A 19617-nucleotide genomic window follows, 5' to 3' on the forward strand; every position below is an offset into this window, starting at 1 on the left:
GGATCACAAGGTCAAGAGATTGAGACCATCCAGGCCAACATGGTGAAACCCCGTCTCTACTAAAAATACAAAAATTAGCTGGGCGTAGTGGCGCATGCCTGTAGTCCCAGCTACTCGGGAGGCTGAGGCAGGAGAATAGCTTGAACCTGGGCAGTGGGGGTTGCAGTGAGCTGAGACTGCACCACTGCACTTCAGCCTGGCGACAGAGCAAGACTCCATCTAAAAAAAAAAAAAAAAAAAAAAAAAAATTCAACAGTTAAGCATGACTGAAACTTGATTATATCTGCTTTTTATAAAAATATCTTGATATCTGTGTAGATAATGTAGTAGGGGTGGTATTAGGTACATGAATAGCAACGGAGTTGTGGAGACTTCTTAGCAAGCTAAAGTGGTAGTAATTATGAGAGATTGTGGAAATATAGCTACACTGGCATTAGTGGGAAAATGTAAACTTGTTTGTTTGCTGTTTCAGTAAACTATTTTCAAGACTTAACAGGACTAAAACATGAGAAAAAAATGTTTGAATGCTTCTATTCAGAATGCTTTTATTCTTTCTACGTTAAAGCAAAGAGACATCCAGAAGTCATCTCTGTAGACAGGTGAACAGTTACATTACTTAATTTCCTCTGAATCAGATTTGTGCTTAGTTGCTGAGAGGGCACCATCAGGGAGGGAATTCAGACTAATGTTTGCATAGGGTGTTCAGTAGACCAGAGTATATTTTTCTATGTTAGCAAGATGAACTAATCTAGCGATTAAAAAAATACCCATTAAAGTAAGATACAAATACAGTTCAGTTTTATCACATTTATTTCATTTCTGCTGAATTTAGATAATACTAACAATTTGGGGTTAGCCACAGATTTTTAAAAATTGATTTTTTTGTTACTTGTTTAGTTTATTAGAATCAGAGAATAGCTTGGTCATTGTGAAAGTTTGAAATGGTTGTATTTTAATATACAGCTACTTTGTTATTACAACCAGAAGCAGGGTTCAAAAGCCCTAACAATGATGAGTTTCTTTTATTATGGCATCTACAAGTATAAAAGTTTTCAAAAAAGTGGTAGTACTCCACCAACAAATGTAAATAAGCGAAACTTCAAACCTAGAGCAGTAATAGAGATTGGTGTTTGCCATGTAAGCTGTTGAAGGGAATCTTTTGAAGACATCTACCATGACTTCTCAGAGAAAAAACAGACCCTATGTCAGGTTCACAGTAAATAACAGCCCCCTCATGTCTTAACTGTCTAACTGAATGCCTATGGAAGGGCAGGCTAGGAAGTAAGCCCAGGATCTGGTCATTTCGTGGTACATGATAAAGCATAAAATGTACTCTTCTTGAGCGTTTAGTTTACTTTTGAGCCTCTTAGGATTCTTAAAAGTTTAAAACTAGATTGTGCCAACTTTATTTATTTTTTATTTTTTTTGAGATGGAGTCCTGCTCTGTCACCCAGGCTGGAGTGTAGTGGCACGCTCTTGGCTCACTGCAACTTATGCCTCCTGAAGTCAAACGACTCTTGTGCCTCAGCCTCCTGAGTAGCTGGGACTACAGAAGTGCACCACTGTGCCCGGCTATTTTTTTTTTTTTTTTTTTTTTTTGTATTTTTAGTAGAGACAGCGTTTCACTGTGTTGGCTAGGCTGCTCTTGAACTCTTGGCCTCAATTGATCCTCCTGTCTTGGCCTCCCAAAGTACTGGGATTACAGGAATGAGCCACCGCACCTGGCCTAGATTGGGTCAACTTTAAAATTTATCCTATGGTTGAAATTACTATATTTCTAAATTTAAAAATATAGACATAATCAAGTAAAGAATATATAGTCTTTTTGGTAAATAATATCTTGGAGATATAATCCTTGCTTATTTTTAAGTATTTTAGTTTTTAATGTTGTAAGTGGGATCTTTTTTTGGTTTCTTTTTCAGATAGTTTCATTGTTAGCATATAGAAATGCTACTGATTTTTGTATGTTCATATCCTGCAACTTTACTGAATTTTTTTTTTTTTACAGTTTTTTGGTGGAGACTTTAGAGTTTTTTACATATAACATCATGTGATCTGCAAACAGAGGCAACACTTCTTTCCAATTTGGATGTCTTTTCTTTCTTTCTTTTGCCTAATTCGTCTGGCTAGGGCTTCTTGTACTATGTTGAATAGAAGTGGTGGGAATGAGCATCCCTGTCTTGTTCTTAATATTAGAGGAAAAGCCTTCAACTTTTCACCACTGTAGTGTTGGATGTGGATTTGTCATATATGGCCTTTATTATGTTGAAGTACATTCCTTTGATACGTAATTTGCTGAGAGTTTTTATTATGAAAAGATATTGAATTCTATCAAATGCTTTTTCTGCATCTATTGAGATGATCATAGAATTTTTGTTCTTCATTCTGTTAATGTGGTATATCACATTAATTGATTTTTGCATGTTAACCCATCATTGCTTCCTTGGGATAAATCCCATTTTATCACAGTGAATTATTCTTTTACTGTGATCTTGATTTTTATTTGCTAGTATTTTGTTGAATATTTTTCCTTCTATATTTATCAGGAATATTGGCCTTTATTTTTCTTTTCTTATAGTGTCATTGTCTGGCTTTGGTATTAGGATAATGCTGGCCTTGAGAAATGAGTTTGGAAGTGTTCCCTCTTCGATTTTGTGGAAAAGTTTGAAAAGGATTGTTGTTAGTTCTTCTTTAGATATTTGGCAGAATTCATTAGCGAAGCTCATTTGTTCCTGGGCGTTCTTTGTTGGGAGGTTTTTGATTAATGATTCAAAAACTTTTGATTAGTGATTCAATCTTATAGTTGTAATGCTCTTTTAAGCTGATAACATCTTAACTTAGATCACATAAAATAACTATACACTTTTATGGCAACGCTACCCCTCACGTTTTATGTTTTTGGTGTCATGATTTATCTATTTTATTGTATATTCCTTAGCAAATTATTGTAGCTATTATTTTTGACACTTTTGTCTATTAACCTTTATACTACAGATAACAGTGATTCACACACCACCATTACAGTATTAGAATATTTTGAATTGTGTCCTTACTTTTACTAGTGAGTTTTATACTTTCATATGTTTTAGTCTCTTTGATAGCTGATAGGACTTTGCCTATTTTTTTTCAATGTGACAGATGTTGCCTTCTAATTGACAGTTTTAGACAATTTATATTTAATGTAATTATCAATATGCTTGGATTTAATCATGCTGTTTTGATTTTTGCCCTCTAATTATTCTATTAGTTTATTTTTCCTCTTACAATTTCATTTTTTCTCCATTATTAACTTCTTGAATGTAATTGTTGATATATTTAAATTTAGGTCTACTATTTTATTATTCAGTTCTTTGTGTTTCCTGTTTTTTATTCTTGTTTCCTTTTTCCTGTATTCATTTGGATTATTTGAACATTTTTTAGTATTCTATTTTAATCTTATCTAAATGTGATATTTACTATTATCTCTTTGTAATTTTTAAGTGATTGCTCCATAAGAATCAATATTTTGTCACATGGTTTGGAATGCAGAAACCTTACACTTTACAGGTACCTTTACCTTCTCCTTTCATATATTTCTTGTATATTTCATCTACTAACATAGAAAATCCCATAAGGCCATGTTAATATTTTTGCTTTCCCAACCATCAAGCATACCTTAAAGAACTCAAAAAGGGAAGAACAGTGTATTGCATTTACCCAGAAATTTACCATATCTATTGTTATTTCCTCATTTCAAGTTGCCTTCTGCTTCATATCCCTTCTATCTGAAGGGCCTCATTTAGCATTTCTTTTAGAGCAGCTCCACTGACTGTATAGATTATCTTAGTTTTTCTGCATCTGAGAACGTCTTTATTTCACACTTATCCATGTAGGATATTTCTGTTGCATATAGAATTCCGAGTTATAATTATTAGCACTTAAAAAATGTTGGGCCACTTCTTTCTGGCCTTTATGGTTTCTTGTGATAGAACCATAGTCATTTAAATTGTTGTTCCCTTATATAATTTGTTATTTTTCTGTAGCAGCTTCCAAGATGATTTCTTCATTTTTATTTTTCAACAGTTTAATTGTTACATGCTTGGTGTGGATTTTTTTGAAAATACCTTGTTTGTGATTTGTTCAGGTTCCTGAATCTTTAAGACTATTATTAACTACATCTTTTTGTTTTTTTTTAAATGGTTGCTGTATTATTTACAACATACATTTTTAGCTTATCAGATTCTACCTTTAATTATATCACTTCATATATAGTGTCAGAACCTTAAAATAGTATACCTGATTTTTTAAATTGTTTCTCTTGAGCTAATATAATATCTATATAGGTTATAAACAACACAATAAATTGTTATAATGTTTGTTTTTAACAGTAAATTATCATTTAATAGAGATAAAAATGATAGATGATTTATATTTATCTACATATTAACTTTCTCCTATTCTCTTTATTCATCTGTATAAATCCAAATTCTGTATAATAGCAGGTGTAATTTTCTTTTTTTAAATTATACTTCAAGTTCTAGGGTACATGTGCACAATGTGCAGGTTTGTTACATAGGTATACATGCGCCATGTTGGTTTGCTGCACCCATCAACTCATCATTTGCATTAGGTATTTCTCCTAATGATATCCCTCCTCCAGCCCCTCACCCCGTGACAGGCCCCAGGGTGTGATGTTCCCCACCCTGTGTCCATGTGTTCTCATTGTTTAACTCCCACCTATGAGTGAGAACATGCAGTGTTTGGTTTTCTGTCCTTGTGATAGTTTGCTGAGAATGATGGTTTCCAGCTTCATCCATGTCCCTGCAAAGGACGTGAACTCATCCTTTTTTATGGCTGCCTAGTATTCCATGGTGTGTATGTTCCGCATTTTCTTAATCCAGTCTATCATTGATGGACATTTGGGTTCATTCCGAGTCTTTGCTATTGTGAATAGTGCCACAGTAAACATACGTGTGCATGTGTCTTTATAGCAGCATGATTTATAATCCTTTGGGTATATACCCAGTAATGGGATGGCTGGGTCAAATGGTATTTCTAGTTCTAGATCCTTGAGGAATCACCACACTGTCTTCCACAATGGTTGAACTAATTTACAGTCCCACCAACAGTGTAAAAGTGTTCCTATTTCTCCATATTCTCTCCAGCATCTGTTGTTTCCTGACTTTTTAATGATCGCCATTCTAACTGGCATGAGATGGTATCTCATTGTGGTTTTGATTTGCGCTTGTCTGATGACCAGTGAGGATGAGCATTTTTTCGTATGTCTGTTGGCAATAGCAGGTATAATTTTCAGTCCAAGGAATTTTGCTGTCATCTCCTGTAGGGCAAGTCTCTGATTTTTTTTTTCTTTTAGTCTGAAAATTTTTATTTCACTTTCATTTTTGAAAAAAAATTTTCTGAGTGTAGAGTTCTATTTTGATAGTTTTCCTTTGTTTTTAATATAGAATTATGGGTTGGCAGTTCCTCCCCATGCTCCCCCACATTTTACTAGCTTAAAAAGATGACTCCACTGTCCTCTGACTTGCAAGTGGTTTCTGATGAAAAGTCAGCTGTCATTCTTATCTTTGTTCTGCTTTTTTGTTTTCATCACTTCATGAAATTCTTGGTGTGAGTTTCTTTAAATTTCCCACCCCGCCCACCCAGATCTTGTGTGTATTTTGTTGAGTTTCTTGGTTTTGTGGAATTACAAATTTTGTTAAATTTTGGAAATTATTTCTTCAAATAATATTTCTGTCCACCACATCACCATCACATATCTCAAAGTCTTATCACTCTAGATTAGGCTGCTTGATATTGTTATCCAGGTTTTTCAATCATTTTTGTTTATGTGCTTCATTTTGGACAGTTTCTATTTCTATATAAGTTCACTGTTCTTCTGTAATCTCTAATCTTGTGCTAATTCTGTTAAATGTATTTTTCATTTGAGGCATTCATTTGTAGGCATTCTATTTCATTTATAGGCCTTCTATTTTAGTTTCTAAAAATCTTTCTATTACTCTTTATCATATTCATGTTTTCTGCAGCATTATTAAACATATTTGAGTATATTTCTAATCATTTTTTAAAACATTCTGTTCTACCACTTCTATCTTTTGTTTTATTTCTGGGTCTCTTTCTATTGAATGATTTTCTTTTTGTTATGAATTATATTTTCTTTGCCTTCTATACTTGTTAATTTTTTCATACATTTTAGACATGTATATATATATATTTTATTATACTTTAAGTTTTAGGGTACATGTGCACAATGTGCAGGTTTGTTACATATGTATGTATACATGTGCCATGTTGGTGTGCTGCACCCATTAACTCATCATTTAACATTAAGACATGTATATTTTAAACTTGTTGGCTATTAGATTTTGTTGTATTCTTTTAAGGGGTGTTGGACTTTGTACTGACACACAGTTAAGTTGCCTTTTACCAGTTTGAACATTCTGGGAGTTTGCTCCTTAGTCTTGTTAGAGTGGATCCAGAGCAACTTTCAGTTTATTTTGGTACTACATTTATTTTGGTACTCATTTATTTTGGTACTACAGCTCTTCTCAGGACTCTACCTAATGCCTCCTGTAGTATGAGGTCATTTTTCTGTTGTTGCTTGGAGCACAAACTGTTCCCAGTGCTGTGTAAGACTCAAGAGTTATTTACTAGTTTTTTCTTGGTCCTTTCCATAGCCTTAAGTAGTTTTCCCGTTTTGCACATGCAGATCAGTACTCAGCTAAAGACATGTGGGACATTTCTGCAGATCTCTTGCATTTTCTCTATGTGCAATCTGGTTTGATTTCTTTCCTTTTTTTATTATTATACTTTAAATTCTAGGGTACATGATTTCTTTAAACTCTAATCTTTGTTTTCTCAAGTTAGTGAGATCACCACTCTATTTGGGATCTCACTGAGTTTCTGTTCATCTTACAAGTAATCAGCGTAATTCATTATGAAATATAGTATTTCACTTAAAATACTACAAAAACAGAAACTACTGTAAAAGTAAAAAGTAAGAATGACTCAAATATAACAACAGTTCTTTATTAGGCCATGATGGAGTAATTTGGAAAGCATTTCCTGCCATAAACAACTCAAAAACCAGAAAAAATATATGAAAAATGCTTCACAGATGTTAGATGACAAGCAGAAGTAACATATTTATTTATTTCTCTTTAAATAAAGAGAAATATTTATTACACACTAAAAAGTTTATTTATTTCTCTTTACTTCCCCCATCTTGTGTCATGGCCAGGGTATTGCCTACAAGCAGTATGCTCTGGCAATCACAGAGCCTACATTGTTTCTGTTTCTTTTAGAGTCATAGTCCTATGCTGTCACAGGATCACAGTCTTATGCTGCTTGGTATCTAGTATCCGTAAAGCATTTTTTATTTTGTTTTTTTGTTTTTTTTTTCTGGTTTTTGAGTTGTTTGTGGCAGGAAATGCTTTCTAAATTACTCCATCATGGCCTAATGAAGAACTCTTGGTATATTTAAGTCATTTTTGCTTTTTACTTTTGCAGTATTATCCTGAGTCAGTTCATGTATTCATGCATCTGTTTTCACCACTGTCTTTTCTTGTTAGTGACCTACTTTTGAACCAGTGATTTACTTTTTTATAAATTGAGAATATGATAAAGCACACTACCAAGTTGAAAAAAAATTCCTGCATATGCAAATAACAACAGAGGATAAGAAAATACTTTTTCTGAGGTGATCTATATTTTGTTACCTTGCATGTTTATTGAGACCAGTCGGTTCCTTATATACACATTTCCAAATGCAAAATATAAGAAGAATATGATGAGAATGTGAATCAAATTAATCTTACTTTTGAAATTTGTCTCCTGTATGGGAACACAATTGTTTCCTTTTAATTTTTCATCTGAAACTACTATACCACTTATGAATTCCTTGCCTGAACTGCTAGTGACTGAACCTAGAGAAACATTGAGTTAGTACAAGAATGCATATTTTGGTGTTAGACCTGTGTCTTTGCTCTTACAGTTCCAAAGTTTTTTTAAAAAAGTTTGCCAAGTAGTTAAGTGAAATACTATATTTCATAATGAATTATGCTGGTTGCTAGTAGGGTGAACATTATATTTTTAAAATATACATTTTATTTTGAGATAAATGTAGTTATGGGTATATAGTTGTAAGAAATAATAAGAGTATACCCTTTACACAGTTTTCTCTCTTAGTAACATCTTGTACAAATGTGTAACATTGTAAGTCTAGATACTGATCTGGATACAGTCCTATGATCTTACTCAGATATTCCCAGTTTTATTTGTATTCATTTGTGTGTCTGTGTGCATATTTCATTCTGTGCAGTTTTATCACACCTGTTGTTTCATGTATCTCCCACCACAGTTAAGATATAGAGTAGTTCTTCACCCCCAAGATCCTTCTCGTTGCCCCTTTAACCACACCTACACCCTTTCTACCCTGGCTCCTCACAACCACCGGTTTGTTCTCCATTTTTATACTTTTCTAATTCCAAGAAGGTTTTATAGATGGATCGTTTACATTTAAGGTAATGTTGATATATTAGTGACTAAGTCTGCTATTTTATTATTTGTTTTCTGTTTGTTTCCTTTTCTTGTGCCTCTTTTTCTCTTTACTTGCTTCCTGTGGGTTGTGTGAATAATTTTTAGGATTCCATTTTGATGCACTTATATAATGTTCTTGATAGTATCTCTTTGTATGATTTTGATAATATCTTCTGTATAATTTTCTTAGTGGTTGGTCTGGGTATTAAAATATACGTATTTGACTTGTCACAGTCTACTGGCATCAATAATTTAACACCTCAAGTGAGGCGTGGAAACCTTGCTTTCATTTACGTCACTTTACCTTTACTCTTCTCACTTTTAAATATCATTATCTTGAGTATCACATGGTGTTATAATTTTTTTCCATCATCATATATTATTTATAAACATTCATGAGAAGGATAATCTGTTGTTTGTATTCATATTTCTGCTCTATTTGTTGTTCTGACTTCTTTCTTTCTTTCTTTCTTTTTTTTTTTTTTTGATGCTCCGAGCTTCCTTCCTTTATCTTTCTGTTTGAAGAAGTTCCTTTAATCATTATTTAAGGAGAGACCTGCTAATGACAAATTCTTTTAGTTTTTTTAAATTTAAGAAGTTTTTTCCTTCTTAATTTCTGAAGGATAGTTTCACTGGAGGTAGAATTCATACTTTACAGTTCTTTTTCTCTCCAGCATTTCAAAACAGTTGTGCTACTTCTTTTGGGCCTCCATGGTTTCAGATGAGAAGTCCACTATTATTAAAATTATTGTTTTCCTAGGTAATTTGTCATTTCACTCTGGCTGCTTTCAAGGTTTTTTTCCTTGTCTTTAGTTTTTAGAAGTTTGATTATGAGGTGTCTTGGCATGGATTTCTTTGGGTTTAACCTATTTAAGATTTACTTAGTTTCTTGAATCTGTAGGTTTATGTCTTTTACAAAATTTGGAAGTATTTGGCCATCATTTCTTTAAAAACTCTGTAAGCCCCATTTCTTTTTCTTCTACTTCTGGGATTATGGTGCTAGAAATGTTGGATCATTTGTTATTGTCCTAAGGGTCTCTGAGACTCTGGTTCACTTTTTCTCCCTAGTCTGTTTTCTCTATTTTTCGTATTGGATAAATTTAATTTATTTTTATTTTTAATTTTTTATTTTTATAATTTTAACTTTTATTTTAGATTCAGGGGGGTGAATCTAAATGCAGATTTGTTATGTGGCTGTATTGCATGATGCTGAGGTTTGGAGTATTATTGATCCTGTCACACAGGGATATTGAGCCTAGTACCCAATAGTTATTCACCCCTTGCCCCACTCCTTCTCTCTTGATAAATTTTATTGTTCCATCCTCAAGTTTAACAATTCTTTTCTTTGTCATTTCCACTCTGGTATTGAGCCTATCCAGTTAGTTTTTATTTGTTATTGTAGTTTTTTTAACCTTTTTTTTTTTTTTTTTTTTGCTGAGACATTTTTGTTTGTTTCAAGATAATTTGTAATAGTAATGAGGTTGCAGAGAAAAAGGAATGCTTATACATTGTTTGTGGGAGTGTAAGTTAGTTCAACCATGGTGGAAGACACTGTGGTGTTTCTCAAAGACCTAAAGATGGGAATACCATTCAATTCAGCCATCCTGTTACTAGGTATATATCCAAAGAAATATATTAATAAATTATTCTATTATAAAGACACATGCACACATATGTTCATTGCAGCACTATTCACCATAGCAAAGAATCAACCTAAATGCCCATCAATGATAGACTGAATAAAGAAAATGTGGTACATATACACCATAGAATATTATGCAGCCACAAAAAAGAATGAGATCATGTCTTTTGCAGGGACATGGTTGGAGCTGCAGGCCATTATCCTTCGCCGATTAACACAGGAACAGAAAACCAAATACCGCATGTTCTCACTTACAAGTGGGAGCTAAATGATGAGAACACATGGACACATAGAGGGAAAAAATGCACACTGGGGCCTGTCGGAGGTGAATGGTGGAAGGAGGGAGAGGATCAGGAAAAGTAACTAATGGGTACTAGGATTAATACTTGGGTGATGAAATAATCTGTACAACAAACCCCCGTGACATAGATTTACCTATGTAACAAACCTGCACTTGTACCCCAGAACTTAAAATAAAAGTTAAAAATAATTATAATTACTTGTTGGAGTATTTTTGTCATGGCTACTTTAAAATTCTTTTTAGGTAATTTTAACATCTGATCCATTCATCTCAGTGTTAGTATTACTTGATTGTCTTTTCTCATTCAAGTTGTGATTTTTCTTGTTGTCGGTATGACAGGGAATTTTTGATCGTATCTTGACATTTTGGGTTTTATAATGGAAGTCTCTGGGTCCTATTTTAAATCTTTTATCTTAGCAGGTAGTCACCTAGTTTGGGTTTTGCATTCAGGTCTTGTGGTGAGATCTGTCTTTCCAGTCTTAGGCCTTGTGGGGAAGGGGAGTGCTTTCCCTGTGTATTTATTATAAGCAGTATTTGGCAGGTCCCTCTTGCTAGTGCTGCTAGGGTCATCTGGTTTTGTCCATTGGACTGTTGCTCAGTTTGGCTAAGGAATAAGCCTACCCAAGTAACCTTTTATTCTAAGGATGGGGGTTGAGAAATGCTGGGCCTGAGTAACCTTCTTCTGTTGGGTGAGTGAGTGTCATGAGACACACATTCTCCAGTCCCTAGCCGGTCTGCCTTCCTCTTTACACTTTTTAGATTTTTTCTTTGGTTATCTCTTACACAGTTTCTAAGGTCTGTGGCGGGGGGAGCAGGGAAAAATCAGTCTACACTATCTTGCTCCACTTACTAACTTTTAAACTTTTGATGTGTTATTCAGTTTTTCTAGCTTTGAATTTCCTAAGTTGTAAAGAAGAGATAGCAATAATATAACCCTCCAAAGGTTATTATTAAATGAGATAATGAGATAAATGAGATAATGAGTTACTGACAACAGTGCTCTATTAGAGAATGATGCTGCTGTTGATTGCAAGGTTGTTTATTGCACCATTGTTTCTAAGGGCTAATTGAAACCCAAATGAGTAACAATGTAGAGTTATTTAAATAAATTATATATTATCAACACAATGGAATTTAGCTCTTAAAAAAGTAATAAATGGGACACAGAATGATGCCCCAAATGTCTTCTTAAGTGAAACAGTAGTTGCAACATAGTATTTTTTAGAAGTACAAATACACATACACACACACACATATATAAACGTATCTATCTATCTAAAAAACATGTACAAGTGTTTTATGTATACTAAAATATTCAGAACTGTAGTTTGAAAATAGTCTGTATGTAACAAATTGTGAAAAGTACCTCTAGGTAGTGGGCTGGGGGAAAGGGTAACTTTTACATTTTATATCTCTTAATTCAATATTTTTTGGTAAGGATCAAGTTTACCTTTATTAAAAGGAAAATGAATAAAAATGTGAAAATCTTTTAGTTCAAATTTATATATATAGTTAAGTGGTTAAAGAATATTAATCAAATTATTTCTGATAAGTTGTCTTTTACTTCATTTTTTGGAAATTACCTCCAAAATGTAATGCCCGTTAGTTACATATGAGTTCTGCAAAGTTTCTTAACATAGGTAAAGTACCAGTGGCTTGGATGACTTTTTTTGGATATTTCTATTTTTTATGACCACTGTAGAATCATTTTCTTTACTACTTTAGAATTTTGTAAATGCAAAGAGTTTTTAAGCATTATCCTTTTCTATTAGTTGATTTAGGTATTTTCAATGAGCTGACTAGGATGCCACATTTTAGGTGGCCGGTTAGAGGAAGGATGGAGATGTGATCTATATGCATATTTAAAAACAAATGACAGATTTTTATATAGCTGCTTTTTATAATAAATTTTCTAAGGCCAAGAAATTGTGGGTTTTTCATATGCATTTCTTAAAAGCATCCCTTGCATATGATTGGTGTTTTTATTAGGGAAACTGCATTGGGAAATGAATCTCTTGTAGATATAGCAAGCAGAGTGGGATTTTAATATCGGAAATTAGATACAAAAGTGTTAGAAGGACTAGAGATACCAAAGGAAAGGGATCACCCAGAAATCCAGAGGTGCTACATACCTAGGCTGGAGCCTATGATCACATTTGCCACTGAGCAACTAAACATACCAGTTTTGCTACTGAGCAGGGAATACCTATTAAGCCAGCACTGCCATTACCTACTGTAATTGCCTTCCTGTTCCTGCTGCTAGAGGCAAAATCAGAATCTTTCCTCTTGCCCTTTAATCTCATACTAGTACTCCCATTGGTGGAACCTAATAGTAACACAATTGTCAAGAGAGTCTTGGAAATTTTATTGTTTAGGTTTTCATCCTCCACAATACAAAGGACTTTATAAAAAGGAAAGTGGGGCTTATAACCAACAAATAAAGGACCAGCACAGTACTAAAAATGTGTTCAATTAATTTTAGATTTCTAAGGTTAGGGATCATATAATTTTATCTTTATAATATCAGTGACTAACTGTCACGTAGGCTCTTATAAAATATTTGTTAAAAAATTTTTTCAGAGCTATTTATGTAATATAAGAATAAAGTTTTCCTTTTTCTCTTGCAAACACACGAAATGTTCTTTTTAGTGTTTCAGAGTTTAACTTCATCTATGGAAAGACCAGTGTTACTCAACTTCAACCCCAGCACCTAACCTGGCACATATTTAATAAGTGTTTCTTGATTAAATTAATATTAGATATATACAATGTTTACTCATAAAAATATGTCATTAGAATTAACTTGTTGGTATTTTTGGTGATATATTAGTTATATTTAAAAATACTACTTGAAATTTATAATGTATTTTCTTTCTGTTACAGCATCAAATACTTGGCTTGTTCCAGAAACTAAAGGAGCTATTGTACAAGGTGGATATGGCCATACCAGTGTGTATGATGAGATAACGAAGTCCATTTATGTTCATGGAGGGTATAAAGCATTGCCAGGCAACAAATATGGATTGGTTGATGATCTTTATAAATATGAAGTTAACACTAAGACTTGGTGAGTACACAAAATAACACATTTTCTATGTTGCCATTATTATTGTAAATGATTGACTTTAAAATGGTTTCTGACATAGAAATACTTACTTTATATGCATTCATTGTAAATGCTGATATCGTTTTAATTTCAGATGAGTAATTTTGTTTACCAGTATGACTTCGATATCATCTGTTCAGGGATTTGTTCTTCTTTGCACTCACATTTTATTGTCATCTGTAAATTTTAAAAAGCATTTATTTAGTTTCATCATCTAACTTCCTGTGAAATACAGAGCTTGTGGCATTTGGGTAAATTTTCACCTTTTATTGTTATAAACAATGCTACACTGCACTTCTTGCACTGGTCTTTTCATGTACATATTTAAGAGTTGCTCTAGGGTGCATACTTAAAAGTGAGATTTTTGTATCTGAGAGTATTTATATCCTCAACTTTATTACATGTTGCCGAAGTGCTTTTCAAGTCGCTGTGGTAATGTGTATATACTTCCACCAACTGGGTATGTGTCCCTGATTCTTCATGTTGTCACCAACACTTGAAAATTGTGAGAATTTTTACTTTTGCCAAGGTGATGGGTGTGAATAGTATTTTAATGTGCATTTTCCTGATTAGTATTGTAAACATCTTTTTATGTGTTGATTTGCTATTGTTTCCTGTTTAATGAATTGCCTATTCATATCCATAATATTCTCTTTATGTTTGAAATATTATTAATTAGTTTTTCATTTATTGATTTTTTGGTTATAGAAGTCTTAAAATAAAATATTTGTTCTACTAATTTTTCTTTGTAAAATCTGGGAAATGACTTTTTTTCTTTTAAGACAGTATAGATTCTTTTAAACTTCTAGCATTAAGTTACTTTACGTGATCAAAGGAAATACACAGGTTTCCACTAAATCATGATTTGTTCTACCCTCTTCACTTTCATACATATATCCTAATTTCTACTTTTTAAAAAAATATAGAATTATAGCACCTTTTTTCTTTTGGTAATTTTGTTATTCTTATTTTTAGTCTAATAAAATGTAGTTTTATTCTTTATATTTTTATATTCATTTTTATTTTGTATAACTCATAAATAGCATCTTACTTCCGTACATTTAATATTTGTAAATTTTTCTCTGACGTTTTGCTATGTTAGCAAGTGGAATTGTGGTATAGTGATTAAGGTACTATCAGTCTGTTTCACATTTTAAACATGTATTTAATTTAATTTAATTAATTTATTTGAGATGGAGTTTTACTCTTGTTGCCCAGGCTGGAGTGCAGTGGCACGATCTTGGCTCACTGCCACGTCCACCTCCCAAGTTCAAGCAATTCTCCTGCCTCAGCCTCTTGAGTAGCTGGGATTACATGCACACACCACCATGCCCGGCTAATTTTTTGTTTTTAGTACAGATGGGGTTTCACCATGTTGGTGAGCCTGGTCTTGAACTCCTGACCTCAGGTGATCCACCCGCCTCGGCCTCCCAAAGTGCTGGGATTATAGGTGTGAGTAACCATGCCTGGCCCTAAAAATATATTTTACATGCTGTATCATACCAAAAGGGAAGAATAACTTCTGTGTGAAGGAGGCAGTGTAGTTCACAGTAATAATAATGGGTATAGCAATGCTCAGGTAAGAAGAATCTTAATAAAAGTGAATGGATAAGAGAGCAGAATTGGATATTATTTGTGTAAAGTCAAAATGAGAGATTCAGTTGTTGCTCACTACTTGAATGAAATTTTGTCAAATTTTCCATGGTTTTCTACCTGAAAACTTTACACAGTGAAAGTTTTGCCTAGATGAATATAATTATCAGCCCTGGCAATTTTAGTATGTGCACAAATGGCACTGGATATTTATATGTAAAACAATTTACTAAAATAATTTGTAAATTATTTTAAACACCTCATTACAAATACATTGTAGATGTATGATGCTTTAATATTTTAATTGGCCTTAAATTTCTTAAACACACAAAGTTATCAGTGAGCACTAATTGATTTTTTCATTATCCTTAAAGTTTGTAGTATTCTTTAAGCTTAGATCTTTTTTAGCTTATTTGTCAAGTTTGCTATTATATGTGGATTATATCAGTGGTCCCCAACCTTTTCGGCAGCAGGGACTGGTTTTGTGGAGACTTTTTCCACGGACCCAGGGAGGGGAGATGGTTTTGGAATGATTGAAGTGCATTATATTTATTGTGTACTTTATTTCTATTATTATTATTACATTATAGTATATAATGAAACAATTATACAACTCACCATAATGTAGAATAAGTGGGAACCCTGGGCTTGTTTTCCTGCAACTAGATGGTCCCATTCTGGGAGTGATGGGAGACAGTGTCACCGCAAGTGTTTTGCCTATGTTCAGTCTACTCCATAATCTCATTTTGGTTGCTGTCACTGCAGAAGACTCTGCTTCACAAAGACAGGATGCTGGAAATAGAAGCAGGCTTTTTGGTGCTTTTGTGGCAATCTCAGGATATTCTGCCTTGACTTTAATTCACAATGTATAGTGATTTGAAGTTGTCTCAAACATACTTTTAAGGCTACTGTCATTTGTGATCTCATGCAGTTGATCCTTTTCTAGCATGGACAAAGTCGATTCACCTGGCTTACTTCCAAATGGGTCGCGGATCCATTCCTTCCCAGTTTGGAGTCTTTTGTAGTTGCGAGGTAATGGTGAAATTCTTTTGTAAGCTGTAATAGTTATTCATGCACCAGCTGGGAGAAAGAAGGTGCTGGGAGAAAGAATCTCTTCTAATGTTTGAAACATGTCAGAAATTTGAGAGTTTACTGTCGCACCCATAATTCCAGTTTGGCATTGAATGCAGCCACTTTACCTGCAAACTTGAATGCAGTTGTTATTCTCTCCTGAAGTGACAGAATGAGTTTCTTGAAGAGGTTGAATATGTCACACAAGTAAGCAAGTTTTGCAACCCATTCTGTGTCACTGAAATGTGCTGCCGGTGGTGACTGTTTTTCTAAAAGAAATCTCTGCAGTAGCCCTTGTAAGTCAAAAACTCTGACCAGTGACCCACCTTTAGAAAGCCATCTCAATTCTGTGTATAAGAGAAGACATGCGGCTGGGTGCGGTGGCTCACGCCTGTAATCCCACCACTGAGAGGCCGATGTGGGCGGATCACGAGGTCAGGAGTTTGAGACCAGCCTGGCCAATATGGTGAAACCCCATCTCTACTAAAAATACAAAAATTAGTTGGGCATGGTGATGCATGCCTGTAGTCCCAGGTACTTGGGAAGCTGAGGCAGAAGAATTGCTTGAACCCAGGAGGCGGAGGTTGCAGTGAGCCGAGATCACACCACTGTACTCCAGCCTGGGCGAGTACAGTACAGTAGTAGCCATCTCTACCAAAAATACAAAAGTTAGCCAGGCATGATGGCACATGCCTGTAGTCCCAGCTACTTGAAGGTCTGAGGTGGGAGGATTGCTTGAACATGGGAGGTGGAGGCTGTGGTGAGCCAAGATCATGCCACTGTCCTCCAGCCTGGGTGACAGAGTGAGACCCTGTCTCAAAAAAATTAAAGAGAGAGAGAGAGAGAGAGAGAGAGAGAGAGAGAGAAATGTGCACATAACATATCCTCATGCACATCCTCCTGAAAAATATATTGCATAAAAACAAACATTGTTGTTTTATTGTCAACATCAGTCGACTCATCAACCTGGATTGCTTACCAAGGTGACTCATTAATTCTAACAATTGTGCCTCAGTATCCTCTGCTGTTTCATCAATTCATCCAGTTATGGTGCTAGCTGAAAGAGGAACACGTGCCAACTTTTGAACTGCAGTCTCTCCTAAAAGAGTACAAATGTCTTTAGCAATAGGCAGGATCAACTCTTCATCAATAGTAAAGGGCTTCTAAGATTTAGCAATGCTGTTAGCTACTAAGAATGATGCTCTCAGTACAGACCCATTTGACGAAGTGGTGGCTTTCAACAATTGCTTCGGCTCTTCGTGTTCACTTTTTCTCTTTTGAAAAACTCCAAGGGCTTGTTTTTTAATGCAGGGTGCTTGGTCTCCTTGTGGCGAAGCAGTTTTGAAGGTTTCATGGTTTCATTGGATGGCTGGTTGCCACGTATTATACAAAGTGGACTTGGAGAATGTGAATCACCTGTTGTAATGAACCCGTAATTTAAGTAGGACTCTTAGTATTTTCTTTGAAATGCAGCTTTCTTTTTGTTGGCAGTCTAAGAGTCTTCTGCTATCTCATCATTCCCCCTTTTCAAAGAAGCTCTCCAGTGACGTTTGTTTTTTACTCAGTTTGGCTGAGGTTTGTTTGTGGACTTACCAAAACTGTAACTGAGACAAGTGTGCAGTGTGGGAAAGAGGTGTGGACAGAAATGGTAAATAAAATAATGGGGGGTGGGGGCAGGCAGTGCCTGCATGGACTAAAATAAGTATTAGATTCTGCCTTCAAGCCTGCTACCAGATGCGACTGTACAATTGAAGTACATCATCTCACTTGCCACTATAAAGCCTGCTACCAGATGCAGCTTAATTATCACTTGCCACTCACTCACTGATAGGGTTTTGATATGAGTCTGCAAGCAATTGATTTATTATGATCCCTGTGCAGTCAAACCTCTCTGCTAACATTAATCTGTATTTGCAGCCACTCCCCAGCCCTGTCATCACCACCTCAGCTCCACCTCAGATCACCAAGCATTAGATTCTCATAGGGGCATGCAACCTAGATTCCTCACATGTGCAGTTTACAATAGGATTTGCACTTCTATGATAATCTAATGTTGCCGCTCATCTGACAGGAGGTGGAGCTCAGGCAGTAATGCAAGTGATGGGGAATGTCTGTAAAGACAGATGAAGCTGTGTTCCCTCACGTGCTACTCACCTCCTGCTCTGTGGCCTGGTTCCTAACAGGGTGTTGAGAACCCTTGGATTATATTGTATGTGATGTCACCATTATGTGTCCATTATGTATCAGCATTATGTATCCACTGTATAGACCGATATTTATTTTTTACCACGTCAGAACTGGTTTCGGTTTTTAGTAGATGTGGTTACATAGATAGAGCACTTTGTTGAGATACTAGGAAATGTGTTTTGAGGACTTACTCTTTTTCAGTGGTGAAATGAATTCTTTTGGACTGTTACTTCCCCTGAGAAAAATTAGGAATTTTATTTGCCTAAAGCATGAGAGAACTATCAAAACCATGAGAATTTGTCAGAGATTTAGGAGAGGTACAATGTCAAGGGATACGAGACAGACATTTTGTGTAATTTTAACCTTGAGACAGTTAGAAATCCTGGAAACTTCCTGAGACACTGAGCAGTCCTTTTGTCAGTCATTATGGAGGAACAAAATTAGATTTCCAGATGTGCCAAGGAAGAGGAGCCTTGGTACATACTTAACGATTTAGTCTGGCCCCTGAGATTCTAAACCCTACTCGTGATAATTAGCCCAACTTTGAATCATCACAATCTTTTATTAGATTATGGTGAAATGCCCATAATGTAGTTAGATGGCAACATAAAAAGTAAATACTTTATTAAGTGAGATAACATCATACAGAGCCTTAAAGTATTTCTTCTATATATCATATACAATATCTGGCACAAACTAAAAAAAAAGCTTGGAAGAAGATAAGATACGAAAAAACAACATCCATTAGAAACATACATATAGGATAATGGAGTGTTTTAGATACAAACTTTAAAATAATTATTGTATGTTCAAGGAATTAAAATTTAAGGTAGAGAATATTAGGATAGGACTGGATACTCATACTTATGAATCAAATGGAAATTCTAGAACTGAAAAATACTTTGAGTAAATTAAGAATTCCTTGGATGGAAATAACAGCAGATTAGACACAGCTGAAGGGGGAAATATGAAATGGAAGAGAGATCAGAAGGAAACATCCAGAAGGAAGTAAAGAAAGACAAGATGATGACCAAAAAAGGACAGAAAGAAATACAAGGAAGATGTGGAAATTGTCTAGCCCACATGTGTAATTGGAATCCTAAAAAGAGAAGAGTGAAGACAAATGTGGAACATTATTTGAAGTGATACTAAGTAAGAAATTTTCAAAAGTGACAAAGACAT

The 19617-nt window shown here is 34.6% G+C and overlaps 1 protein-coding gene across 3 annotated transcripts in view; it reads left to right on the forward strand.

Annotated features, from left to right (window-relative positions):
* Positions 1-19617, forward strand: part of ATRNL1 (attractin like 1) — an 839395-nt gene that overhangs the window by 106876 nt on the left and 712902 nt on the right. For all 3 annotated transcript variants that reach the window (XM_054503866.2, XM_063670302.1, XM_063670303.1), the window contains exon 9: positions 13362-13545. In XM_054503866.2, the coding sequence (XP_054359841.1) occupies positions 13362-13545 (184 nt within the window). The remainder of the gene's footprint in view (positions 1-13361; positions 13546-19617) is intronic.

The sequence above is a fragment of the Pongo pygmaeus genome, chromosome 8, assembly GCF_028885625.2.
Source record: "Pongo pygmaeus isolate AG05252 chromosome 8, NHGRI_mPonPyg2-v2.0_pri, whole genome shotgun sequence".
NCBI classification, from domain to species: Eukaryota; Metazoa; Chordata; class Mammalia; order Primates; family Hominidae; genus Pongo; species Pongo pygmaeus.